This window comes from Scleropages formosus, chromosome 2, assembly GCF_900964775.1.
Source record: "Scleropages formosus chromosome 2, fSclFor1.1, whole genome shotgun sequence".
Classification (NCBI taxonomy): domain Eukaryota; kingdom Metazoa; phylum Chordata; class Actinopteri; order Osteoglossiformes; family Osteoglossidae; genus Scleropages; species Scleropages formosus.
The window spans coordinates 14,143,879-14,170,964 of NC_041807.1; the positions used below are offsets into that span (position 1 = coordinate 14,143,879).

A 27,086-nucleotide genomic window follows, 5' to 3' on the forward strand; every position below is an offset into this window, starting at 1 on the left:
ACGTGTTAGTACATTACGTCATTTCGTTTGCGAACAAGGAAGTTATCTTCTAAACAAACGACAGCACTTTCATTCAAAAATTTCTTTTTCTCATTCCAAACCGGAATTTGGCTGTTCTACAACGAATACAGCTAATAAAATAAATACTAGTAATTAATTTTGAACGCCGCTCAGGTCGCACCTTTTAACATTCACCAGACATTCCTGCTTGGCCGCACTGGAAAGTGCAAATAACTCGTTTTGCCTAGATTGCGGTGACACGTCACGTTGTTTCCCAGGAGCTGATATCCACACAGTCGCCAACATTTGACTTAAAAGGAATTTAAACACGGGCGAATATGGGTATGTCTTTCAGAATAATGCGTGTGTTAATACCTTTTAATTTGAACGTTGAACACTAACAGCAACATTTTGCCAAGTCTCAGTTTTCGCTACGACTCGAGTAGCCTGCGTGATGTGAGATGATAGAACGGAATAAGCTAGCCTAGCCTAGCATGCTGGGTACTGTCATAAGCCATTGCCATTATTATTATTATTATGCACCATTTTCAGTGACTAACGTGTACTTAAGTTATGTTCAAATTAGAACTAGTCCAGCAGGGTTATATTTCTCATAGTGTCCCAGCGACAACAGCCATGATGATGTATCTTCACTACTCTGAGTTTTTTTTTTGGTCCTCCAGTGGCAGTACTTCACTACAACAAGCTTAGGCCGCTATGTATGTTACAGTGATATCAGTTCAGACAGTCACAATTAATATGAAACTGTCAGTATAACAGACCTGGCTGACGCTCTCTCTAGGTGGGTTCTTCTCCAGTCTCTTCTCTGGCCTCTTTGGATCCAGGGAGATGAGGATCCTGATTCTCGGTCTGGATGGTGCTGGGAAGACCACCATCCTGTATAGGCTTCAAGTCGGGGAAGTTGTAACTACCATTCCCAGTACGTACCTCTGGTGGGGGTGACACCACATTGTCCAGCACATGCCAGCTGTTCACAGTAGCGTTTCTTCATTGCCCTGTAAGGCATATGATACGGAGCCTGGACAGCAGTCTTGCTCGCCAAGTTGCATACAGGTCACATTTTAGTTCCACTTGTGTTTCTTCCCTGGTCTTGTTCCCACGCCAGTGGGTGGAAATCATCTCCTGTTTAAATCAATTTATTTTCATATCTTTTTACAGCTATTGGTTTCAATGTGGAGACTGTGACGTACAAGAATCTAAAATTTCAGGTGTGGGACCTCGGTGGGCAGACCAGTATTAGGTAGGGATGGATGAGGTCTTGTGTGTTGTGTGTCCCTGAGCTAGTAGCATGGACCATGCATTCGCTTGGGTTGATGTTCTGTTCCCCGCCAGTGATGGCCTTTTTCTTCCCCATTTGCCCCCAGGCCATACTGGCGTTGCTATTACTCCAACACAGATGCCGTGATCTATGTGGTTGACAGCAGTGACAGGGACAGGATGGGAATTTCCAAATCAGAGTTGGTGGCAATGCTGGAGGTAAGAACTAGTTCTGAGTACTTTTACTCTAGGTAGGGCTAGTATCTCAGTAGCTCTTGCTCTGTGAGGGATTCAGGCCCTAACAGTCCAGGATAAAGCTGACAGTTGCACTCTGATTTGTGCAGGAGGAGGAACTGAAGAAGGCAATCCTGGTGGTGTTTGCCAACAAGCAGGACATGGAGCAGGCCATGACACCCACAGAGGTGGCCAATTCCCTAGGCCTGCCAGCGCTAAAGGACAGGAAGTGGCAGATCTTCAAGACATCAGCAACCAAAGGCACAGGGCTGGACGAGGCCATGGAATGGTGAATATCAGAAAACCTGATCTTCTCAGTGTTGTCCCACAGTGTGACTGCGTTACTTATTGTGCACAGTGCAGCATGGTTTAATTAGCCTCAGAATAAATGCCTCTTGTGGAATGTACCCAAAGCATTCATTTTAGAGGTTTTTTTTTTTGTCTCTGTTTTCCAGGCTGGTGGAGTCCCTGAAGAGCAGACAATGATTTGATTTCCATCCCTTCCAATCCAGTCCTGTCCTATGTAAATAGTCCTGACCTAGCCCCAGTACACCCAGACGGACCCTTCCTGGGAGAAGGCTGCAGTGCAGGGAAGGGATTTTTGGGGAACACGGTGCCGGCCGTTTCCAGACTAAATGGCTGTCCTAGCACTCCGTGCTATAGTCTTGTATTTGTACCAAACAGTCCTCCTCCTCCCCCCCCCCCCCCCCCCCCCCCGCTGCAATTTGTAATTTCCATACACAGTGGTTTGTGAGGTCAGTTTTTGTTATCTTTGCACTGGAGTCTGTAGACTACAGCTTTGATATGTTTGTTTGATAGTTTGCAGTTGCTGTCACTAACAGTTCCATTTAAAACCCAATGACTTTACTGCATATTTATTTATGGGCTTAAACATGTGGAGGCTGGTTATTGTCAAAACTTGACAAATTTGCCATAAAATTAAATCAAATATAAAATGGATTTCATTCTATTAAGACTGCAATATTTTTATTACTGCTGGCTTGTAGCAAGGGAATGTACAATACCATATGTATATCCACAAGAGGGGAGATACATTTTATGTATCTGACGTTTATCTCCACACCAACCTACAACATTAAAGTTATTTACAATGGCTTTGCAATTTTTATTGGAGCAATTTCAGGTAGGTACCATACTCAAGGGTACTACAGCATTATTGGAATTTGAACCTCAGTCATCCACCTTCAAGGTGGTACTTCATACCACTGTGCTACTTGCTGCCCACATCAATATGCATATTTTACCTTTTTTCACTCCACATATGCAAGTATATTGGCAATACTGTTTCACCATTTTTCACATACTTTTTCTAGCAGTAAAAATCTTGAAGCAATATTTACAGTCACTTATTAATGGGGGTAGGGAATCAGCATCACATTTAACTGCATATGCTGTAGTTTTTAAGACATCTGCTGTTCAAGATAAATTCTGTCCTTGTGAATCAGTCCACACAAATGTGAAGGTCAAGTGGCTTTCACTGCACAATGGCCAAGTCCTTCAATCCATGGCTGCGTTGCTTCTTGGCCTTGTACCCTGGCCGCAGAAACTCGATCTTCCTCTTCTTGGCCTCAATCTTGTTTTTGTGTTTTTTCAACTTCTTCCTGGCAGCAATGTCAGGATTGGCAACAGCCTGGCAGAAGGGGCAAACAGACAAGCATTAACCACCTTGCTCACAGGCACAAAGCCAGTACATCCATTTAGCGCAGCCTCGTCTGCGTTCACATTTTTTTCTTCCTTCAGATCATGCTCCCACCCAGAATGCCAATCATAGTAAGAACAAATCAAAACTCCAAGATGATATTAGAAGCAATACATTAGTGAATTAGTCCATTCCTTTCCTCTTTTGCAAACTCATGGTCAGGGTTTAACAGAGACCCAAGTGTTGTAGCTCAACCCAGCCCCCCCTCACCTGCATGGCCTTCTGTCTCTTACGCGTAGCCCTCCTTTGTGTAGCTTCCTTCTGCACAGCAGCAAAAGCAAGGGAAAAGCTTTCCAGTCCCACCAGCTTCTTCAACATCTCAATCAGCTCCTGGGACAGGTTCTTCAGTGTGGGGTCTAAAGAGTGACCACAGTACGGTCATGACCATGAAGCAGCCATAGAGAGATCACAGAGCTAGAGGTTTACCATCAACCTCACACTCTCAAGTCACTAACACACGTGTCTCAACAAGGTGTGATTCACTTTCCTCTAGAGCAGTAGTTGTACACAGTTTTTCAGTGTAGATTTGACTGAGCTACTTATTTTTTTAAACATTTTAACAGGCTCGGTTTTTTTGAAAGCTAAATTAATAAACATAGTTTACTATAATGGTGCATGAATATTTAAATTATGATAGTAAAGAGTTTAACAGCAAAATTATTCTGAAAATTTCTTTTTGTACCAATCCAAACAAAGGTTTTTCTCATCAGCAAGGCCAGATATGGTCTATTCACACAAGAGATGGTGCCTGCAGGGGGCAAAGGCAAGGAGAATACCCACAAGGGCAGCAGTGTGCAGTTCGGGGTTGTGGTCTAACCAGGCTTACCCTGCTCAGCATAAGTGCTCTCCAGCTCTCTGAAGAGTGGGGCGATGATGGTGGTGAGGTATGGCCCCAGGCGCTCTTTGCCCAAATCCATCGCTATGGCACCCAAGAATTTAAAAACACAAGTTCTCTGGGGAATCAAAGAAGGGTCGATTAAAAACACATGAAAGTGTCACATTTTACTGGGCGCTGCGCATCCATGTCAGTGAACAACAAGAGGAGCTCCTACCTTCAGTGGAACTTTAGGCGTGTCAGCCGCCTCTCTCTTTGCCAGAACAGACAGCTTCTTCATGACCCAGAGCAGAGAGGGCGGTCGCTTTTTCTCCTCCTCTTTGTCCTTTTCTTCATCATCATCATCATCCTCCTGCTCCTCTACCCCTTCTTTTTTCTTGGCATCAGACTGAGGTGAGATTAGGTAGATTACTTTGGCCACAAATCGCAGGTTTTTGATGACCTTGGAGAAGTAGACAATTTAATAAATTAGAATAATGGAAATGCACTCAACTCCAACAGACAATGTGTACAAACCAGAATGCTGAAATCCCAGCTGTAAGCAAGCCTTATACAGAAAAAGGGGGGGCGTCGGATCAAATAAAATAAGATTCTACAACATTCATACAAATATACTGTAAGTGTACAGAAGCATGTCAAACTGCACTCTAAAGTAGCTGAATATACACTTTGTAACTTAGATTTCAAAACAAATATATGAAATATATTTAACCACTACATCAGTCCAAATAAATAATGCTTGTTTTCCATTGCGGGGGGGCGCGGTGGCCCAACGGGCTTGGCTGGGTCCTACTTTCTGGCAGGTCTGGGGTTCGCATCCCGCTTGGGGTGCCTTGTGAAGGACTGGCGTCCCATGCTGGGTGTGTCCCCTCCCCCTCCAGCCTTGCGCCCTGTGTTGCCGGGTTAGGCTCCAGCTTGCCACGAACCCGCTTAGGACGAGTAGCTTCAGTCAGTGTGTGTGTGTTCCATTGCTGACACTGAGGTTTAAATTCAGTAAACTCTTTTCCTAAACACTGTGCAGTACATATCCCATAGCAGTACAAGTCGGACGCCACGCGATTTGGAATTAGTCGATTTAAACTCTCTTGGAGTTCTAAACAGAATGACCATGGAGACTACGGTAACTGCACGCCAATGCATACTCTCCACGCTGAAAGACCTTGCTGTAAGCATGATGGTAAAGTCGAGAAGACATTCCAGTAACCTCTTACCTGCTCGCCATTTGATGTGTCCAAGAACTTGGACTGCAGTTGGTGACAGAAAGACAGGACAAGCTCTCTCATCTGGGAAAAGGAGGGGGAAGAGGAGAAAGCAGGGAGTGAGGGTGTTACTAATGGATTTTGCAAGGATCAGGGTAACCTGATACCCAAAAGCCATTGATAAGGCAGCTATGGAAGAACAACATTTAGTAGGAGAAAATGGCCATGAAACAGAAGGTATATTTTTATAGTATATTGCTTTGCACATAAAACTCTCATTTCAGGTTTGATTCCTTGGATTTGAACAGGGGACATATTCTGAGATCCATTCATACCAGTCACAAGACTGCTCCTGTGATATTTCTGGGTGATTTGAGCACTGAGCCATTTTTACTATTTATCCCATTTAAGTATTTTTTGCATGAATATGTGAGGAGTCACCGCTTTGATCCACTCCACTTTTCAGCCTATGCTCTTACCATCTTGTCCAGGTTAGTGACCAGGAAATTTGTGGCAACTGGACCCGTTGTCACAGTGCCGTCCTGCTGAGCAGTCCACCGGGTGACCAGATCCTCTGGTGTGTGAGCGGCGAACAGCTGGCCAAACACCTGGGAGGCAGTCAGCCACACCCAAAAATGAGGGTATCGTAGATGACTGTGAATGTGACCTGCAAAACATAACAAGGACACTGTTTGCACCCATCAGTCCATCACTGAGCATTGAATATTCACAGAAATGACTTGAAACCCACTCCAGATATTGGTGAGTGTCTCTTGAGGTCCAAGGAGCTGCAGCAAGTTGCAATCCTTGATGAGTTTCGAAATAAGAAGCAGGAAGCTGAAGAGCAGCCTGTCAGCCGCTTTCTCGTCTTCCTCCTCCTCAATCTGACAAGGAAATAAAGGCAAAACCTGTAACTCACAGCCATCGATCATACCTGTAACCCATCAAGAGTCCAGCGTGCATGAAGGTGGAGCTAAACATGTCTTTCACCTGAAATTATGCAAGGGTATTGCACCTCTTCCCTACTGCATGTTCTGCTAGTCACACTCTGCCACACCCACACCCTCACGTACTGTACCTAGCCGATACATGCCTGCCTTCCTACATTTCAGGCTACAGCTCCTCTACACTGTCTTAACATGCTTATCAGGGACTCACATCTTCAAAGTTGGATGGGTTGATCTCTCTCTCAATGAGAGGCAGCAGGACATCGAGACGCCCCGAGAAGCGCGTTCCCTCCACCTCCACAAAGAGACCACACACCTGTGCTCCCAGGCGCCGATGAGACACCTGCAACAAAGAGAAATGGCTTCCTTTCGGACACAAGGACTCAAAAGTCGTGCTCGTTACTTTATGGAGTAGACATTGTCATTTTCAGTTTCTCACTGGAGATCCAGGCATCAACTAGGTGAACGTATATTCCCTTTCCAATAAGAAGCATCAGGTAGCGACCAAACCAGCTTACCTTGTCACTCGCAAGCCACGTGTTGACTAAAGCAAACATGTTGTTCTGGTGATCCAGGTCCAGTTTGCCTAGTAGTGTTTTGATCACAAGCGCTGCCATCTTCTTGCAACACGCTGAGTCATCGTTGACCACAGACAATGCCAGAGCAACAAAGAACAGGCCACAATGCTGGTGCAAGAGGTTCTAGGGAATCATGCAAGGCCAAATATGGGGTTAAAAGAAAACCAAGACTGAAAAATGTTCCACAGATAAACTCTCATTTAAGACCACAGTAGGTGAGTGAATACCTTTGGGAAGGTCTGGAACATGTAGGCCATCATTTCCAGAGCAGATTCTCTGCCTGTGTCATATTCATAACTTTTGCGGAGAGAAACAGAAAGACATCAGGTGAAAAGATGACATGTTTTGTAACTGAAGGATGATGAAGCTGTCTCTCCACATTTTCCAATAAAGTGTATCACAGTGCCATCAATGCTGACCACCCAGCTCCAGGTCCAGTGCCATCTCCACCCTCACCTAAGTTGTGCCACTATAAAGTCCAGATGTCCTTTTAGTTTCTTTCCCAGCGGATAATCTAAGAGGTACTTCATGTAAATCTGTTAAAGACACATGAGTTACACTCCGCCATCATCATCATCATCATCATCATCATCAACATCAACATAACAACCTACATATATATTTGACAGACCTGTCTACACTGTAACCTGACTTGTCCATTTGGGCCAGTGATGGACAGCTTGGCCACTTTTTTCAGCACATCTTCCATTTCTGGGACCACCAGCTTCCTGGATAATATAGCCTGGAGGAGAAAGTAAGTGCATTTACAAACTGAGAGGGTGTGAAAAAGGAAAGGGTGGCGACGGGGTAGGCATTACCTTCAGAAGGCCAAAGGCTGTCGATTGTCTGGTCTGGTCATAAATGTCTTCCTCGGCATATCCCAGCAGCACCTGTAGCTGCTTCTCTGAGATTTTGTGTTTGTTTACACTCTTCACCAGGATGGTAATGGCCTGACATTGGAAGGAAAAAACATGTTGGTGGTAATACCACAGTGCAAGCACTGACCATCTAAATCATACAAACACTGCTGTGAAAAGAAGCACCTCTGCAGGTTCTGCAGCGGTTAGGGAAGGAGATATCACACTTTATAAATCTTTGCGCTAAGTTGCTTTCCATAAAAGACAATGCCCGATTAGAAAATGTAGACATCCTCAAGGGTGTTTCAGGCACCTTGAAGCAGTTGAGGACCAGGTTACAGTTCTCCCCACGGGCAGCGCCTGCTCTGGCGTAGTCCTTCAGCAGGACGAAGAGTGTCTTGGTCAGTTGCTCTGCACTCCTCCCCACTGCTGGAAGTGGAAACTTCAGCACCCAGGCAAAGGCCTGCAGGGCTTCTGTGATCACCTGTACACATACACACACAACTGCATCAAGGCATTGCACTCCCTACTGCACCTGTTACACACTGTAAGACAGTACATCTCGTTGTCTCTCTCTCACACATGAACGCTCACAGATCCACCACATGGCAGACTGTTGATAGAGACCTGAGGCGACTCAACCTATAGAAAATGTTACTGACTTCCTAAGTATATGTTGCATTAATGTGAAGGATAAGAGAAGGAAGGAGGCGGAATTTACCTTAACATGCATGGAGTTGAGACAGTCCAGCAGCAGAGGAACGAAGGGGTCCAGCATCTCCAACACACCCTCTTTTGACGAATTGACCTTCGACTTGCTCAGGCTCAGGTGAAGCAGCTGCGGGATAAGAGAGGAAAACCACTCATGGCTCAGAGATAAACAGCACCAAAGTATAGTCCTCCATGCTCAACACATGCAGAGTTCACAATACTTTCAGAGTGGAAAATAAGCAACAATTACAGGTACAAAGTCAGGCTTTTACTGTAGCCTTATCTTAATCCAAGAGAACAGTAAATAAATAGTTTAAAAAAAAAAAAATACCACTAATAAAACTTTTGACTGACACTGCCTTCTAGCTACTAAACATTATTTGTGCAGTGAAGTTAAATTAGACTCACGGCCACCACTAGTGTGATTTTCACAGTAAGGGACGATACACAGAAGTGCTTTATTTTTGCCTGATGACTACAACCCCAACAATAACATGTAAACTCTGCACACCCTGAGCCAGAGTCTAACCTATGTCCCAAAGGGAACCTCAGCTACTGTGAGGCATCAGCATTACTGCTGCACCACGGTGCTGCTAGACAGCTATTATGATAGTGTAACCCTACACCCTTTTCCAGCAACGTTCATGGAGTATTCCGCAGCTCCTGGCCCACCCCACTGCATGTGATGTGACTGGAGATACCCGTAGTCCAGTGTCCACTAGGATGTGCATATTGGTCCTGCTGCTGATAGCGGCCTTCTGTCCACCCCTCTTTGGAGTGGGGGGCAGAAGCAGGCAGCTGGGAGGTGGTAGCCTGGGGTCAGGGGGAGGCTGGGCCGAAGCCTTATCCCTGCAACAGAAACAGCACAGAGAAATCAACATGCCGTCTGCACGTCTGTAGTCACCTGCAGTGCAATGTTCTGTGTGTGCGTGAGCAAGCAAAGCCTACTTGTTTTTTTGTGTGAGGAGTGGAAGGCTCTCGCTGACAAGCGCATGGCTAAGAAGCAAAATGGACTGGTAGCTCATGCCCTCATTGAGCAGCAACCCAGTTACCACACGTCTCAACACTCCGTGGACTTTGCGAGACACCTTCAGACTGGTCGTGTTCTCCAGGATCTTCACATGGAGGGGAACAAAGAAAATCAAGAGTGTGCGATATTCAGCTGTAGGAAAATATAAAGGTTCTGAGTGTTGATAAGTTCTAGAAAACAGGAGCTGTGGTCCAGAACTCAAATGAGAACAGGTTCTAAAACCGCTGGTTATTGGTAAGCTCCCTGGAGGTTAACTCATCATCCTTTTATCAGAGCTGTGAGACATGTGGTTCCTCTTACCTCCTTGAGTGGCAGGATGAGCCTTGTGACACATTCTTTCCCCGAGAACTGGCCTAGAAGCTCATACGAGTCCAGACTCTTGCTGTGACGTGCTTCCATGAGCTTGGAAACTATGCCTTTCACCTCTTTCTCCTCAGCAACCGACCCAAACAGCTCATTGTTGAAGATCTTATGACACGAGGAGAGGGGAACGAGTTTGGTGTCAGCATTGAAGTACACAGCTAAACGATATAGAATTAAGCCAACAAGGATGCTCTGACTGGCAGCACAACACGATACAAGGTGAGCAGGTGTGTGTGCATGTACCTCCAGCAGCAGATCTATACAAGGATCCAGGTCTCCACTTTTTAGGGTGGGCTTCAGGCAAGACAGCAGTTGGTACACTGTGAAGGTCAGAACATGGATCTGCAGGACAAAGACGATTACTGCACCTCTCTCAATTTCACACATAACTACATGTTCCACAACTCATCCAGAGCTCAGTTACAGAAAAAACACAGCTGACAGTCACCTGATAACCTTTGACCAGAACACTTTGCATCTCCTTCAGCAAGTACTGCAAATAACGAGGGCCCAGGGTTTCCATGATTTTGATTAGGGTGTTCCGAGCCACATCTCGGACCTCCTGGAACCGGTTCCTCAGCAGCACAGAGACCTTCAGTAGGATGCTGTCAACATGGATATACCAGGTTAACACATGCTCAGGTTCACTCACACATTAAACCTGAGAGAAACACACAGTGAAAATTACAGCAATGACGAAAAAGCCTGGAACACTGACCCTGGCAAGTTTGACTCCATGGCTTCCTGTGGGAGGGACTGCAGGAGCCGCACCATGGCAAAGGCAATGGGCACCCTCACCACCTCTTCCTCATTTACCTCCTTTGTCTTCACCAGCTTGTGCTCTTCATCCCTCTTCACCTAAGGGTAAGAAACACCACACCAATGAATTAAGAAGTTCAGTTAACATTTCTACCCAATTCCTTGCTCACACTCAATCTAGTGACTTCATTGTCAGTGTCCTTCACTCACCTTGGCAGTCAGGCACTTGTGCAACTTAGGCAAGATGCTCTCTGCAACTGTATGGTGGATGGATGCAATCAGGGCCTCCAGCTCCTCTTTGCTCTTGGGGAGACCAGTGGAAATGGTCTTCAAAGCATGGGGAGCAGTTATAGAGGGAGCAGACTTTGAGTCCGTCTCCATACAGTTCACTTGGGTAGGATCCTCCTTCGTGACCTCTGTCTCCAGAGTGGCTGTCTCCATCTTTAAGGCTTCGACTACCTCCTCAGTGTCACTTTCTTCAGAATCCATGGCATCTTCCACTTCGTCTTCCAGACCTTCTGCCTCCACTGTACCTACATCAGTAAAACAAGAACATAATCATGGAGACAGCGGGGGGCAAGACGTTCTTGACAGAGAGGAGAACGAAGACGTTCAGTAGAACACCATTCATCAGTGGATTCAAGAACACCACGATCATGCTGGGAGTCCACGTGCCAATGCCAAATATGTTCAAATATTAATCATAACAATTGCTATGACGGTCTAACTGAGCACAAACTACAAACAACAAACTGTGCCGAATGTTTTCATCTATCATTCACAGCTATGGCAGCTGCTCTCACTCACTTGCCGCTTTCTTCTTCTCTGTTGCTTCCATTTCCTTGCTTAGCGTTTCATGGTCAAAGTGGTATGCCTCCAAAACAGTCACCAAAAGACTGCAGGGAAGAACAGTCAGTCTGAGCTTCTGATCTTTAAGGAGGGGACTATGTCTATGAAAACAGAGTAACACATGACACAAAGTGTACCTGACTGCCAACTTCTGCTCAGCCTGTCCAGTCTGGAGCACATGGACCATGTGCTTCAGGTAGTACAGGTATTTGGACCAGGTGAGACACCTGCACACGGCTCCGACCACCTCCACAGATGCAGAAATCACGTTCTCATGCTGTGGATCCATACAGAAAAGTTGAATGACATAGACACTGAAGCAGAAAACACCAAAAAAAACCCCAGAGGAATGCAAACTGGCTCTCCCTACCTTCAGCATCTTCTCATCAAAGAGAGCCGTCATAGCATAGGGCATGATGTAATTCTGCAGGGATCGAGATGACATCACCACTTTCCCCTCATTTAGCTGCTTTGCAAACTTCCTCAGGGCACGGCCTCTCCTGTGGATCTGTGAGGATGTTCGAAAGGTCAAAGTAGGCCTTACATTCACAACCGACTCAAAGTCTCACAGCTCTCCTGCATTCTAAGGTTCTACCTGGATATGCTTCATATGCTCAAAGAAGTCAGACTCCGGGTCATTGTAGTCAGTGAGCTGCACCAAGTCTCGAAACTCTGGTTTGGAGCTGAAGCATTGGATGAGGCATGAGAGAACCATGGTGTAATCATGCCGGACGCTCTGAAAATGGACGGACAGACAGTCAGTCAGGTGGTGGTACTGTGAGAAGCACAAAAGCATAATGCTCCAACAGAGAGCGCATGCAAGTCCACACAAGCTGGTCCCACCTCAGTTTTGCTCCGCAGACCTCGCCGTACTGCCTCTAGAAGAGTTCTCTGCACCACCTCTCTGTACTCCTCATCGCTGTGCTTCATGCTGGCCAGGCGCTTGATCACTGCCGTCAGGCACAGGGTGGCGTTATCAGCCAGAGACATGTCCCCAATCTGCAAAAAAGAATGTCCTGAACATTGCTGAATAGCTCTCCCACAATTTCAACAGAACAGATTTCTGCCACAGTCTTTCTGCACATTTGCTTTGTAGAACAACAGCAGCAACCCTGGACATTGTTTGGCAATAAAAGGGCTCCATTCCGGACGGAAATTCTCCCAACCATGACCAGAGTAAAGTCAGAACTTCAACTGAAACCTGGACAATAATGCTCATATAGTTACAATACAGATGCAATCTGACAGACTCACCTCAAACGAGTAGAAACAGTTGTGCATGATGGCCAGCAAGTAGTCATGGTCCAGTACCTCCATCTCCTCAATGCGCTTGGTTGCAGCCTGGAAGGCTGTCAGGCGCACGTCAAAGTTAATCTCGTCCAGGTGGCGGCTGTCAAAGGCATTCAGCTGGAAGAGGAGGAAAAGTGTTTACCAAAGAGTCCAGAGACAGAGCTCAGCTGAGCTGGTGGAACAGAAAGGAGAGCAGTACCTGGACGGCAATGTCTGTGATGTACTTCAGCTCACTGTTCAGGTCTGACAAAGTCTGTGGAGAAAAAAGGAAGAGGTCAGAAGATGATGCCCTCCAAAGCCATCACGTCTTCACCAGCAACATATGCCAGGCTATGACTGAATGAAAAGGGGACTAGCTGCGAACCAAGAAAGTGATTAGGCATTGATCAGCTTCCAGCGAATGGGTGACCAGCAGCAGGGTAGCCCACCTGGAAGACGGTGCAAAGAGCCTGGCGGGCAAGCTTTCGGTGGATGACGGAGAAAAGACAACTGAGGGGCTTCAAGAAGGCATTGGCCTCAGCACACTGCCTCAAAAGGTTCTGGACAGTTGCTAGGATGTGAATTTCAGTCTCCTGCAGCAGGTTGGAGGAAGTGAGGTGAATCAAGTCAGCCTTGACCATTTCTTCATATACGTCACTATCACTTCCACAGGTAAACAGGAGAGACGGACTCACCTCTGCAGTGCTGCGTTTGCGGAGATACGGCAGCAGGAGACTGATCAGCATGGAGCTCTGCTCTTTATTACTTACAAACTTACTGATCCTGCAACAGAGAATGTTATGAATCCTCTATTTCATAGGCCCCATATAGCGATCCCACCATTGAATGATACCTTACATTAAGAATGCAGTGACAGCAAGCTTGCAGAAGATGTGACACAGCAGCTTACTTGGAGAGGATGTTGAGCTCCTTGCTGACTTGCGTTCTAAATTTTTTCTTCCTCAAACGGTCAGATTGGCGGACAATCCCACTGAAGTACTGCAGCAATGTAGTAACGTGAGGGAGGAGGAGCTTTGAACCCAGACTCAACGAATCTAATTAAGAACACAGAGAGAGGTACATTGTGGGTGCTACACTGGTGGTATAGGAGAAGAGGAGCCTCAATGTCAATATGAACTAAAGCATAAATCTCACAAGTAGAGAAGTGCATCATGGGGTACAATATAAACAGACCATTTCAGTGTAGTCAGTACCTTCTTCCATGTCACACCCATCACTGGCTTGGGGTACCACACAGTCATTTACTGTTATCGCCATTTCGGTTTCTGTTGCCAGGAAGTTGGGTGTCGTGACCAAATTCTCTACAATGTCCATCACCATGGAGGCAGTGGAGGGCGAGATGTTCTTGGCGGAGAGGAGAGCGAAGACATTCGAAAGAATGTCATTTTCGGGGTGACCAGGCTTTTGTTTTGCCAGCAGATGAAAGTACCTAAGAAGGAGACCAAAGGATAACAGCAGTTAGCACCAAACATCACATGGCCACACAGCCCTGCTTCTCCCAGCATATCCCAGAATCCTGTGTGGACACCTGATCTCACCTGGCATTCTTGCTCCACACGTGGATGAGCTTAAGTAGTGGTGTGGGGGCATAGGGACTCTCCGTTGGAAGGCGGCACACCTAGGTGGGGTAGACGGGTGATACAAAGAGAGGAGAACTCAGCTCCACTTCACAGAGCAAGAGTATGGTGGGGTGTGAGTGAGGATTTTGAAGCCCACACGAGCTCTCACCTACCTGTGGCCACACCACAGCCTGAAACACGGCATCCAGTTCCTCAGTGCTGAAGCTGTACGACTCAAACCCTGCGAAGAAGTCCTGGATTCGCAGAATGCCTAGGCGCCTCAGGTTTTTCAGCGGATTTATGGAGCCCACCTTTAACTACGCAAGTAATACATACAGAGATGAGCACAGAAGACATACATTGACAGGGTACACACACCACACAAAAACACAAACATGCAGATAAATACACACCTGGTCACGTCGCTCCAGGATGGTGGATACAGAGGCAGTGAGGCACAAAAGGATTTGCAGAACTTTGGGCAGGGAATGCTGGATAAGGTGGCCCAGCTTATGAATCACCACATCCAACATGTTCAACAGGCTGTGTTGCCGCCCGAGCGGGAGAATCGCCGAGACGTCCGTCTGCTCGGCGGCCCGCTGCACTGCTGAAAGGCATGGCCCTAGGTAGGACGGTACAGTGTTCATCATGTGCCAAGAGGACGACAGAAGCAGCAACTCTCCTGAATTAACATCGTTACAAAGCACACTTTCATACATTTCCTTCAGTCCTTCCTTCCAAAACTTTTCACAACACAGTAAGTTAAGATGCCGGTGCAACCAAAGAAATGCTCTAGTACTGCAATTAAGGAGACTAAGTATCCACAATGTAGTGCAGCAGAAGATGGCAGAGAGGGAGGAAATATTATCTAAAAAACAGCTGGAGTGGGGCACAGTGCCAAGTGGCAGGGGCACGTCCTGGCTCTGCATAAAGATGCCGTACCGTGGGAGTATCGAATGACCGGCTCCAACAGCAGATCGATGAACATGTCAATCTCCTCTGGCAAACAACCTGCCAGGAAGCGTAGCACAATGGAGGAGCGGGTGGTGGCGCCTGCCTTGCCCTGCGTCTTGTTGCCCGTCTTACTCCGCATGCGCCCATACAGGACCCTGAAAATGATGTCACAGCAGGATTTACAACCGATGGCACAAAAATGGAATTCTCTTACATACAGGCAGCACACACAGGCCAGTCTCACACGCACACACAGCTCTCACCTTAGCAAGACTGGGATGAGAGATGGCCTCTGAGAGGCGTCCACCACGGCACCATCCTCGGAAATGTTGAAATGCACAATCTCCTCCTTGAAGTGCTTGTCATCTAGCAGTCTCTGAAGGCTGTCCCTGTGTGGAGCAGGACACTGGCTAACACTCAATTTGGAGATATTTCTATCCACTCGCACTATAAACATGGTGAAATTAGACACTTCCAATAGTTTAACCTACAGAACTTTTATCATGAATTTAATTACTACATTTTCCATTCAGTGGAACTATACAAATTTTGAATCATGCTTATGAGAGATACACAGTGTGAAGGGGGTGGGACCAAGACAACTTTCACAATCTTGGCATGCTAACATTATTACAAAGTACATTTTGTACTTTGTCCTTGGTTCCAAAATATGACAAAAATTCTGTTTATTTCTACTTTATTTTGCCAACAGTATGTGTCTTAAAAAATCCATTTAAACACGTGAACATGGATACCGGTGTCAAAATAAATGGGCCACTTCTCCCAGCCAGAGAGACTGTACAAGTTTCAGGGAGGCTTCAGGAAATCTGACCAGTCAAGTGTATACTCCTTGTAAAGTAGGATTATGTTCAATCATGTGCAAGACACGGAATGTGAGTCAATCCAGGCCAGAAGAACTGTGTGGCATCCACATTGGGTAACACTGGTTCTTCACAGTTCCTGAGCTGTAGCTCAGAAATTCCCATGTTCACATGGGTATCCTTCAACAACCCAAAGGAATATGGGGAAAAGAAACAAAAGTAAAGCACTTATGTCTCCTCACCTACCCCAAAAATTACACAAGTGGTCAAGATTTGACCCATGGGTACTTAACATGCCCTCAGTCCAGGACCAGGGTTAATCCTTATCTAAAAAAGAGCCCTGTTTGACACATCAAGATGACTACAAAGAGCTTATATTTGTTCCACGTTTGAGTTGGCAATGGATGCTACCAAAAGGTTTGATTTCATAAGAACACAACAAGGGTTTATTTTGCCCAGGTAAAGCAGGATAAGGAGTGATAAGGATTTTTTGTCAGTAATCTAAGACTTGGTGCTATGCCCTACTTGGGGAAAAATGTCAAGTACCAATTTTCTTTTTACACCACAGCAGAATATATAGAGAAACTGGCCAAAACACAACAACTAAAACCTTACCGAGTTCACAAAGGACATGGAAATGAGAGAGCATAGGAACTGGTTTGAGGGAAAAAGACTTGGACACTCACTTGTAGGGCAGGATATTGGGGTCTTTGTATGTGAGCACACATTCCAGAGCAAACTTCTGGATGTTCTGGTCCTGATGGCACAGAAGCTGAAAGCATTGCAGAACAACATGTGTGGTTAACACTCTGCCTGGTACTGGAAAGGTAGGATAATTTACTTTTGTGATGAGGATAGTGAGTAAAGGCAGGTGAGTTTACCTGCATGTAGAGCTGACTGAGACTGGGCTCCAGGTAGAGTGCACGTGGGTTCGTGAATTTGGAGAACACTTTAAGGTGCGCAACGAGCTGCCTGCAAAGATAATATGGACATCACTCATACCATCCTGTACTGGAGCAGCATTCATTCACTCAGTCACACACACATGAAACCTCTTGTCCCAAGCGGGGTCGCGGCAAACCGGAGCCTAACCCGGTAACACAGGGCACAAGGCTGGAGGGGGAGGGGACACACCCAGGACGGGACGCCAGTCCACCGCAAGGCACCCCAAGCAGGACTCAAACCCTAGACCCGCCAGAGAGTGGGACCTGGCCAAGCCCACCGGGCCAACGCACCCCCTAGCATTCATACATTCATCTACTCAAAAGACTTTTAATATGAATTTCTATTTGCCTCTTTTGGTCCACCCTATAACCTGTTCTGATAAATATGTGGTTGACTCAAGAGTCCAAAGAAAAGTGAATACTAGATCTGTGGGATCATTTAAAGGACTTTGGAGCATTAGATTACTTTTTTGGATATCTAAAATAAGGCTATATGAGCACACACAAACACACAGACTGCATGAAACCGCTCATCCCAAGTGGGGTCACGGCAAGCTAGAGCCTAAACCAGAAGCACAGGGCGCAAGGCTGGAGATGGCTGTATGACCAGCCCTGCCAAATACTGTAACCCTTTGTCTTTGAGATATAATATGAACTTGTATGTATTTGCATTTTCCTATTGTATTGATTATGTGACACTCAGAATCATAGACTGGAAGCCTTACTTGGCTGCAGCTCTCCTTGGTGTCTTCTTCCCAGCCTCTTTGCCAGTCTCAGGTGCCTCCCTCTCCTCCTGTTCTTCTTGTTTCGAGCCTGCCACCTCCTCTTCAAGGCTCTCATGTTCCAGGTCAGACCACTTAGTCTTCCTCAGGTCCTGAGTAGGTGCCAGAAGCAGGTCCGCAGGGTAAAACTCCTGACTGTCAATCACCAGAAGAAACAAACATCAGGCATGTAGCAGAAAGTGACAGACAGAGGAGACTGCAGGTGAGGCTAGAGGCAGAGCTCCATAAGATGAGAACAAGACCGGAAAAGCCACAGGTGAGAAGGCATGTAGGCTCACAGACAGAGAGCTGATCTAGGCCCACCTGATAAATCGCAGCAGCAGTGGACTCAGCTCCCGACTGCGAGGCTCTACCCGCTCTGGGAACTGGGCCATGGCCTTCCACAGGAGGAAGCGGAAGTTGGTAAAGTCTGTGCGCTCATTAGTTTCCAAGGCACAGTCAAACTGCTGCAGGAACAGAACTCCAACATCCCCGCTCTGCACCACATCCAGACCTGAGCATGCAGTCTTCCCTGCACTCTCATCTGAACCTTCACCATCTGCATGGTCATCATCTTCTCGAAGCTCTTTCTCTGAGACGCAAAGAGAACAGACCACAATGCAAATCTAATATCAGCATGTTCTGCTTCACATAGCTTGAGAGAGAATTCTACCCTCAACCTATTTTATACCTGCATTCATTTTCATACACGGAGCAAAAACATAAAAGAAACCCAATAGCAGTCTCATCTTTAGCACACACCAACCTACGGTCACGGTCTTATTGACCTTAATTACACAAATATCAACCCAAAAAGTGTGCTCCTCATGTACTCACCAGCTAACAGAGCCACCATCTCCAGATGTTCATGGAACACCTTCCAGAAAGCCTTGTTCTCCATCTCTCTCGCATGAGTGCTGCCAACAGGGACACAACAGGCACAATGAGTGCTGAAAGGAGACAAGACTCCAACCAAGGTGAGGAAGAGAAGTGCTCTGTGTACTCACGCCAGGAGTTCAATCACCGGGTCCCACAGAGGGCTGAAGTTGATGAAGAGCATCGCAATAAGGTAACGGAGGGGCACCTGGACAGAGTCAGCAGCAGAGTATCGTCACTAAAGCTCTGTACAGATGTGTACATGTTACACGTATAAAGATGCTCTACATGTCCAGTTTCACACACCCAGAAGAGTGACAAGGGCACACTATGAAAGTTCTGAACAGCTGATACTGGAAACCTTCAGCCATGGGCCCAGCTCACATTACTTATCTAGCTGATTAGCTGGACTAGTCCGCCACAAGGCACCCCAAGCGGGACTCAAACCCAAGACCCACCGGAAAGTGGGACCCGGTCAAGCCCGCTGCACCACCGCGCCCCCCATATGAGATAAATGAATAAATGTAAATGTAAGCAGGACATGGTGTCTCCTCACTATAACTGTGTTTATGACAGCCAACACCTTTGCCCTTTTCACCGCCCAGGAGAGCAGCTGTATAGTTTTTCTACTTCCCCCTCTTTGCTACAGTCGGAAACAGAAGGTAGATCGTTTCTTCTCTTATCTGTTGTATGCGACTACATTCACAATTACATTTGTTGATTTTGCAGATGCTTTCATGCTACGTTATGTACAACTAACAGTAAATAGTGCATTTCACAATAAAGAACTCGAAAGGGCTTTTTGATTGTCGAAACACGGTCCAATACCATTGTCATTGTGGGTACACTTTACACAAGAATTTGCCAATAGAATCATGCTTGATAAGAAATGCAAAGATAATTATGATGTGATGCAAATACATGGAGCGCATACATCAGCAGAGAGGTGGATCCACTGAGATCCATACTGACTCCTGAAAGGGATTCAGCAGTTTTGAGAGAGAGAGGTAGCTCATTCCACCACCACATCAAAGCCCAAGTCGAGAAGGCAGAGGTTTTTGATTTTGAACCTCTTTGGTGTGAGGCCACTAAGCGGCCAAAGACTGACTAACCCACCTCCTGGAAGGGCCCCCGGGGCAGAACCCGCTGCACAAGGTCATGTCGCAGCTTGCGCAGATGTAGCAGCTTCTCTCGGTAGTCGTGCACTGTGGCGGGGACAAGCTCCGCCTGCAGGCACACCGCAAACGCTGTCTGTGTCTCCGAGTCCTCCTCGCCCTGAAACCGCAAATCCAAACACGGAAACGCCTTTAGAACACGTACTACATGCTGGACAACAAATTCATTTGAATAACTTTTGCATTCCCTGTCTATGTGTCTATCTGAGGTTCCTTAGGATTCATTAGATACAGTTTCTTTTTTGAGATTTATTTTTTCCCCAAACTCATCATGGCCACAGATCTGGGTTTTACATCCTCCCATCAAAGCATGACACTTGTATCAACTTACAAGGGCTCGCTGCAGTGACACACCCCTTCTGATGCGTGCACTGTCACCTCTGTCGCATGCATCATGTTTTGAGAGAGCGCTATTCGCCTCCGAGTACACAGCCAACCGTGAGTACCACTGTGAGCAAGTGGCAGAGGCCACAAGCCATCACCCCCACACACAAGAGCTCGAGTTCCATGTGTTTCTTCGCCTCAACTGGCTCAAACTTTACGATTATGCAGAATCAATTTACTAATGTGGGTACAGTTTCAAATGAATCATGCTGCCATATTTAATGAACCGCTGCTGTCCTGAAGTTACTTTATATCAATGTATGTATACTATGCTGCTCCAGTTCAAGCTCTGCTTTAAGTCAAGCATGACAAAGGAATCCGTTAAACAAAGAATTTTTTTTGTTTCCATTATTAACAACCATTTTTCCTGATCCAGGGTCCTTGCAGTCTGGAGCCCAGCCTGGAAGCTACAGTGTATGACAGGGTGCAGCCTGGACAGGACACCAACCCATTGCAGGATGATCACAGACATATAAACACAATACAGGAAGTTCAGAGTCACCAGTTCCCTGAAACACATCGCTGGACTGCGAGTGGAAACCAGAGCATCCAGAGGAAATCCATCCAGACATGGGGAGAACATGCAAACTCCACAGTGACTGAGCTGGATTTAAACCCACATGCAAAACCACAGGTCAGGAGCTGTACAGCACTACAATGACCTGCTGCACCACCCTGCAGCCTAGAAATGATAAGAATAACAGTGGTAACAGTTTTTTTCCCAGACCTTAAGAAACCCTGCTGTTCAAAAATAATAATTTGTAGAAGCACCAGTTGATAAGCTTTTACTGAATCTTATAACCAAGTAGCTTGTGTTTACCTCTGTGTGATCTGGGAGCTCTGCTTCAAAGTGGGTAAATATTCTTAACGTGAGCAGCCGGATCTGAGGGATGAGAGGAATAGGGCAAACTTTCACACAATGTGTTGCTGACAGTACTTTTAGTAAGACCAACAGGTGAAACACTCAGGGATAACAGTAACAGCTGACTTAACACTGGGTCTTTTACCTTGGACACATTAGAGGACAAGTTGGAATGCAATGTCTGGTATAAATCGAGCAATGCATCATGTGACAGCTGGGCAGAGAGGCCGTTGAGTGAGAGCCTGGTGTAGAAGAGGTCACCCAGAAGCAGGGCAGAGAGATCTGTAGGAAACTTCCTGTGGTACAAGCAAAACACAAAAGAAAATATACATGTTAGAATATACGTCATCATAAAAGTATCCTGGGTTCTCAAGCCAAAGAAATACTGAAGGGAATGGAAGGCTCTCCTACTTACTGGATGATACCTTGTACCCGATCCACCGGGATCAGACACTGAACTTCATCAGCCTCCTTGAAGCTAAGCAGAGTGCTGAGGGCCTGTCTGGCCACAAAGAGTGCAGCTGAGGAATCTGGATGGACATCAGAGCAGCGTGAAAGCTTGCACCAGCAGTGACACGAACCCAGTGTTAAGTCAAGCTAAACACCCGGGGAAAAAAACACCAAGCACTGACCCCAGATAAATACATCTGGATAGATGAAACGTGCACAGATTCAAATTCGTGCAATCACACAGCACTGACCTGTCCTGCAGACATTGCCTTCCACCTCTCGCAGGAGACGGTTGATGAGCCCTGTGATGACCAAGACCACTTGTCCTGTCTCCAGCGGCCTGAAACGCAATGGAGGTTTGACTTGAAGGGCTGAGACCAGAACCACAGCGGTGCTCACTGTTATGCTGCACATGGACGCAAACAGAAGGCACAGGATACCTGATGTGAGGTAGGACCACGAGGGCAGCCCAAGGTAGTGACAGGTCACGGAGTGCCTGGTGCTCCGGAAGGTTGATGAGTGACAGAATGTACTGAGACACAGGGATCCTGGTTTCGCTCTCAGTGGACAGGGCTTTGTCTCTGGGGTTGCTCAACCTAATGGCAGAAAACACACCATCTTGAGCCTCACCATGATCAGGACGCCACATCCAGAACAGAAGAAGAACTTGGTAAGGTATGCAGGAATAACATGGCAGCTGGAAAACCAACCCCAGGGGCTGTCCAGTGAAGACAAGAGGATACTTCTCAAAGGCCATGGATCCATCAGTAGGGGGCTTAGCCTTGTCCAGGATCAAACAAGCCAGGAATTCGAGGGCTAGTTGGTGCATGACGGTGTCCTTGCTGCTGAACATCTGCTCCAGGTACTGCAGCAAGCTGGGCAGGAAGAGCTGGAATTGAGGCAGACAGGTGTGTGTGGACATCAAAAGCCAACATACTCATCCAATGTTCTATGGCCATCCTGCTGCTAATAAACAACTTAGGTGTCTTATTAGTGAACTCCTCCTTACTCACCTGTTCAAACTGACTCATGCCAAACATCTCCTTAGCAAAGGGCAGAATGATGTCCTGGTCCATTTCGCTCCTGAACACCTGTTTAGAGGATAGGACTGACCGTGAGTCTAGAACCAATCAATCACCGACTGGATGGTGCTGGGTCTATGACCAGACAGGCACCCAGAACAGGCAGAATTAGAGACAAACACACATACCTTTTTCACCATCTCCTGAATCAGAGTGGCAGACAGAGACACATTCTCCCCAAGTAGCAGCATCGATGTAACCTTAAGCAGCAGCTGGTGGCAGGTCGAGGAGAGCCGTGGTTGTTGGATAAGCTGGAGCAGGGTCTGGGGATTAAACATCAAGTGTGAAGCATCAGCATGATCAAGATTCAAAGCAGTTGAGGAAATGTCAGTTTGACACCGCAGACAAAATAGTCTTTTTTGTTCTGCCAGTGTTTCCCATAATGCTGGAAGAAAACCAAGCCTGACCAGGACCATGAATGCCTTGTAAAAAAAAAAAAAAAGCTGGTGCTCACCTCACAGACAGACTCTGGCTTGGTGACCTTAGCCCCACCTCGGTGCCCCACCAGGATCTGACAGATGTCCAGCAGTCTCTGGATGTGCTCAATCACCTCCTGGTTCTCCTGATTTTCCTCCAGCTGTTTGGACACCTCCTCCATGCAGCTCTATGGAAGAACAGAAGATGCTGTTCCAAGGCCCCATGCAATACATCCTGGATGATCAGCATCAATACCCTCTGTGGTCACTTTCAAGCACCTAATCAGGTGATAAAAGCAGCATGTTGCCACTACTCACACTTCTCAACACCCTTCCTTACTAACAGCTTTTATTTTCGAAAACAATAAATGGTGCCACAATACCCGGGCCTCACCTGCAGGGACTCCCAAAACACCAGGAAGTGTTCCTTGTCAATGTGACTGACTGCTTTTCCAGCCATGCTACACAGAGCCTCTTCGACAGCATCCCAGGGCAGTGATGCACCCGCGTGGGATCCCGGGCCCAGCTTCCGCAAGACCATGGGAATAGCCTGAGAGAACAAGGAGCGATGGCACCACAGGAGGGGGAATGAGGGTAAATGGGGTGGGGTCATCACAACAACACGGGGGAACTGGAGTGGTCAGCACAGCTGTCTCAGCTCAGCACCGCTGCAGTGGACAACAGTAGGAACTTGTTACAGAAAACCAAATGTTTCTGTGCCCACAGAAGGTGCTATAAATAAAGGCTTTTTCCTCCCTTGTTTTGAGAAAGTTGCCAAAACTCCTGAGAACTGAGTCATTCCAAACTCCCTGAATGTAGCAACACTGTCTCAGGACGAAAGGCCAGGAGCGCTACCAGATAAGAAAGCGAGAGGGCACAGCTTGTTAAGAAATCTCATCCTATGCCCGGCAGGCAAATAGAATCAATTGTGAAATTCACAGCTTAGTCAAGATGTTTCAGCAATTCTGGATTCAATTTTTTTTTCTTGAAGGACTAAACCTGACCCACTGTGATACGTTGCAAATGCCTGATTTTCCAAATATCAGCAAATTTCCCCAAAAGAGAGACAGCATGTTTTGTTCGGCACAATTTGATTCAGATTGAATGTAGCACATACAGACAGCAATAGAAATGACAAAATAAAATGCAGTAAGTAAAAATATTGCTGAAGATGATGGGAAGGAATGCCTACCTTGCTGGCGCAAGAGTGGAACATGTTGCGAACACCTTTACACATTTCAAAGAGTAGCTGGCCCACTCCCTCGGTCTTCTGGGAATCCTCAGCCAGATCCTGAAACATGTAGGTCAGGAGCTCTTCGAAACTGGGCACCTAGGGAGGACAGGGTAGAAACTGCGATAAAATATGCTGAACGTAAATTCCAAGAATATGTGTTTTTAGCAACAAGATAGGGTAAAAAAAAAAAAAAGTCCTGTCCTTGACTGAGACAACAGAAAAATCAACAAAAATAAGTAGTCAAACCTATTTGAGTAATGAGCAGTTTCATTCAATAACCCCATTTCAGTTTATAAGACATTGCTATACATTCCTGAGGATCAAATATGCATTTTCTGTGCCTCTCACCATCTAAGCAAGGCAAGACATTTACATTTGTTCATTTAGCAGATGCTTATAATCTATAAGATTTATTGGCACAAATGTAACCTCTTCCAGTAAAAAATACAAGAAGTCTTGAAGAAGTCATCAAAAAATGTTCCAGAAACTTCAAAAACCTTCACACCCTTTCACGGACGATCAAAGGATGGCTAGTGCTTCAGCAGAATAAGAGCCCTGAAAACCTCACCTTTCTCATCAAAAAGGCAAAGCTTTCTGCTGCAAAGTTGCGTATGTGTTCCTTCTTGTGCGCCAACAAGGTGCTGTATAAACTGAAAAAAAGAGAAAAGGAAAAAACTAAGTTGAGTTTATTACGAACGGCATTTAACTTACAAATCCGTTACTGAAAAGGGAAAACCATGAGTACTGTGATGATTATTATCAGATCCCAATAAAAATCAAGTGGGGCCAGAATCAGCTCAATGACCGCTGAACCTGTACAGCTCAACCTGGTACATACCACGTTTTCCTCTTGGTAGTTAGTGAGGTCCCTAAATCTACAGACATGCTGAAGCTTTGGTGCACCCTCACCTGTACATTCCACTCATATCCTTTACCATGAGCCTCCATAGATACTTATAAAGGTAGGACAGGCAGGTGAAGGCCCACTCAAGCTGTTCCGTATCTCGAGTCTCCAGCAGTCCAGTGACAATGAGGAAGAAATCTTGGAAATGAGGGTAGAAGTCTGTCTGGAGATCCCGAGCTAGCTGGACCACCAGGCTGAAGGTTGAAAAAATGCACACATTCATTTTGACCTGCAAACATAATGCAACACTTTCACACTATTCCCGCAGACCTCTTTCATACTCACTCGAGTAGCGGCTGGTAGGCTAGACTGTTCTTCACCCTGAGGTGGGTCTTCAAGCTCTCCACAATGGAGTTCTGATGGAACACCAGGAGGTTGAAGGATTGGCTCTTGTGCAAAACCTCCTTCAAAAAAGTTGCTGTGGAAAGAGAGTTTGCATCTCCTTAGTTGTTGCCATCTATGCAAAAACCATTTTATAGAAGAACTCTATAGATGATCACTACTGAAATAACTGTATTCGTCAATATCAATAATGCAAAAGCTACTTAAGTGAGGATAATAATGATAACTATTATTATTATCCCGTCCTGGGTGTGTCCCCTCCACCTCCAGCCTTACGCCCTGTGTTGCCGGGTTAGGCTCCGGCTTGCCACAACTCTGCTTGGTTTCAGACAGTGTGTGTGTATGTATGTGTGTGTGATCGTTAGTGGTAGTAGTAAATTATTTGGTTTGTGCCTTTGTCTAAGTCATACAGTAAAAAGTGCATATAATGTTGCAAGAAACATTGCATTAGAGTTAACAGATCAAGCTAGGGCTGGACAGGTGTTATTTCATGAAAGAATGGTAAACATCTTAAAGGCATGTCAAGCAATTACAAACAAGCAAAACAGTGAAATACAATGGGAGCGGTCATAAGCAGCAAAAGAGATGCATAAAAGCATTTAAACATAGTGAGTGAAGAGATGAGTCTTCAAGAGCTGGCTTAGTGTCGAGACTGAGAATGCGTGACCTTCGCTGTGTCCTGGGGGACAGACGGTGCAGAGAAAGGGCAGGCAGACTATGGCAGAGCGGAGGTTGTACTAAGGACAGCGAGGAGAGATGAGACTGAAGTAAGGCATGTAGGGAAATGTATCGTAGCAGGAGGGCCTTAAACCGGACCCCAGCTATGAGCAGGCAGACAGTGGAGAGACATGAGTGCAGGAGTGGTGTATGTAGAGAGGAAAGCACCACTGAATTACTTGGAAAGCCTGGGCTTTAATGTCACTTACTAAAATGCTCTGTTAAATTGAGGTCCCTCCATTTCATCAGTCCCTCAGAGAAGTACGTTTCCACCTCCTAAGGAGAGAAACATTTCATATAATCCATTCAAACCGGCAGCAGCTCAGTCTCAAAAGACTGCGGGTTACAGAGCGCCATCTGATTGATGTGATTTTGGCTGGAGAGGAGAAAAGGAGTCCTCACCTCAGCATAACTGCCCGTTCTGTCAATGCGATGAATGACATCTACATTCACATTTGCGAGCCGCTCAGAAAAGGTCTGAAACTGTAAACACAGCACAAAACAAACAGATCAGATGCCATGGTCCACGCCGGATCTTCGTACCATCATCAACGATTCCACTCCACACGACAGCAACCAGACCCCCCCACCACCACCACCACCACCACCACCACACACACACACACACACTCCTAAAGATCTATCGAACAAACGGAATGTCTGCTGTACAATTTTACACACTCTGCTCGATGATACAAGAAATTACGCGGTATCCAGTAATCCACAACACCGCCCCCCCCACGTGTGAACACTTACCTTATAAGTGTTTTCAGATTTATGATACGACGATTTGGATTTCATTTTCGTTGGAAGACTTCTTACTTCTTACCCTCTAAGATAGTTACACAACACACAGTGTAAATAAGTGTTTCAATTAGCAAACGACTGATAAACAAGTTTTCAGTATTTACACACACATGCCACTAGCAGGGCGCCGCCATATTGAATGTTGCAT

At 46.2% G+C, this 27,086-nt stretch overlaps 2 protein-coding genes across 3 annotated transcripts; one reads left to right on the top strand and one right to left on the bottom strand.

Annotated features, from left to right (window-relative positions):
• Positions 1 to 227: 227 nt before the first annotated feature.
• arl1 (ADP-ribosylation factor-like 1) lies at positions 228 to 2,216 on the top strand. The gene is made up of 6 exons (XM_018747199.2): positions 228 to 342; positions 803 to 940; positions 1,180 to 1,261; positions 1,386 to 1,497; positions 1,623 to 1,801; positions 1,968 to 2,216. Exons 1-6 carry the CDS (start codon positions 339 to 341, stop codon positions 1,996 to 1,998), a joined length of 546 nt encoding a protein of 181 aa, XP_018602715.1. The 5' UTR covers positions 228 to 338; the 3' UTR covers positions 1,999 to 2,216.
• utp20 (UTP20 small subunit processome component) lies at positions 2,213 to 27,069 on the bottom strand. Of its 2 annotated transcripts, XM_018747495.2 has the most exons (63): positions 27,049 to 27,069; positions 26,888 to 26,963; positions 26,534 to 26,614; positions 26,341 to 26,407; positions 25,358 to 25,490; positions 25,078 to 25,266; positions 24,737 to 24,818; positions 24,127 to 24,264; positions 23,329 to 23,484; positions 22,973 to 23,122; positions 22,647 to 22,781; positions 22,450 to 22,527; positions 22,147 to 22,325; positions 21,877 to 22,032; positions 21,688 to 21,776; positions 21,402 to 21,516; positions 21,132 to 21,282; positions 20,945 to 21,007; positions 19,682 to 19,840; positions 18,697 to 18,773; positions 18,527 to 18,606; positions 18,014 to 18,281; positions 17,654 to 17,845; positions 16,866 to 16,956; positions 16,671 to 16,756; positions 15,427 to 15,552; positions 15,152 to 15,318; positions 14,623 to 14,831; positions 14,383 to 14,526; positions 14,189 to 14,268; positions 13,844 to 14,079; positions 13,540 to 13,684; positions 13,325 to 13,412; positions 13,079 to 13,222; positions 12,850 to 12,903; positions 12,615 to 12,767; positions 12,204 to 12,359; positions 11,956 to 12,096; positions 11,731 to 11,868; positions 11,498 to 11,637; positions 11,319 to 11,407; positions 10,722 to 11,044; positions 10,471 to 10,610; positions 10,201 to 10,357; positions 9,996 to 10,094; positions 9,690 to 9,857; positions 9,308 to 9,474; positions 9,061 to 9,208; positions 8,370 to 8,486; positions 7,962 to 8,132; positions 7,610 to 7,741; positions 7,423 to 7,533; positions 7,248 to 7,327; positions 7,019 to 7,088; positions 6,732 to 6,914; positions 6,425 to 6,556; positions 6,018 to 6,150; positions 5,746 to 5,933; positions 5,279 to 5,350; positions 4,285 to 4,509; positions 4,059 to 4,185; positions 3,443 to 3,588; positions 2,213 to 3,163 (listed from the first exon to the last, which is right to left on the bottom strand). In XM_018747495.2, exons 2-63 carry the CDS (start codon positions 26,930 to 26,932, stop codon positions 3,008 to 3,010), a joined length of 8,415 nt encoding a protein of 2,804 aa, XP_018603011.1. In that variant the 5' UTR covers positions 26,933 to 26,963; positions 27,049 to 27,069; the 3' UTR covers positions 2,213 to 3,007. The 2 variants fall into 2 exon arrangements, with proteins under 2 accessions (XP_018603011.1, XP_018603010.1); XM_018747494.2 differs by having other exon boundaries at positions 26,888 to 27,063.
• Positions 27,070 to 27,086: the final 17 nt, after the last annotated feature.

What these genes read in the sequence shown, in the direction of transcription:
- arl1 (XM_018747199.2), top strand. An exon ending in GGTGGGCAGACCAGTATTAG is followed by an intron (nt 1,262 to 1,385) that starts GTAGGGATGGAT and finishes ATTTGCCCCCAG; the next exon opens with GCCATACTGGCGTTGCTATT. An exon ending in CTGGACGAGGCCATGGAATG is followed by an intron (nt 1,802 to 1,967) that starts GTGAATATCAGA and finishes TCTGTTTTCCAG; the next exon opens with GCTGGTGGAGTCCCTGAAGA.
- utp20 (XM_018747495.2), bottom strand. Translation starts at nt 26,932, where the DNA reads ATGAAATCCAAATCGTCGTATCATAAATCTGAAAACACTTATAAG. An exon ending in TTGCCTTTTTGATGAGAAAG is followed by an intron (nt 24,265 to 24,736) that starts GTGAGGTTTTCA and finishes TGTCCTCCCTAG; the next exon opens with GTGCCCAGTTTCGAAGAGCT. An exon ending in TTCACTGGACAGCCCCTGGG is followed by an intron (nt 22,033 to 22,146) that starts GTTGGTTTTCCA and finishes TTCTGCCATTAG; the next exon opens with GTTGAGCAACCCCAGAGACA.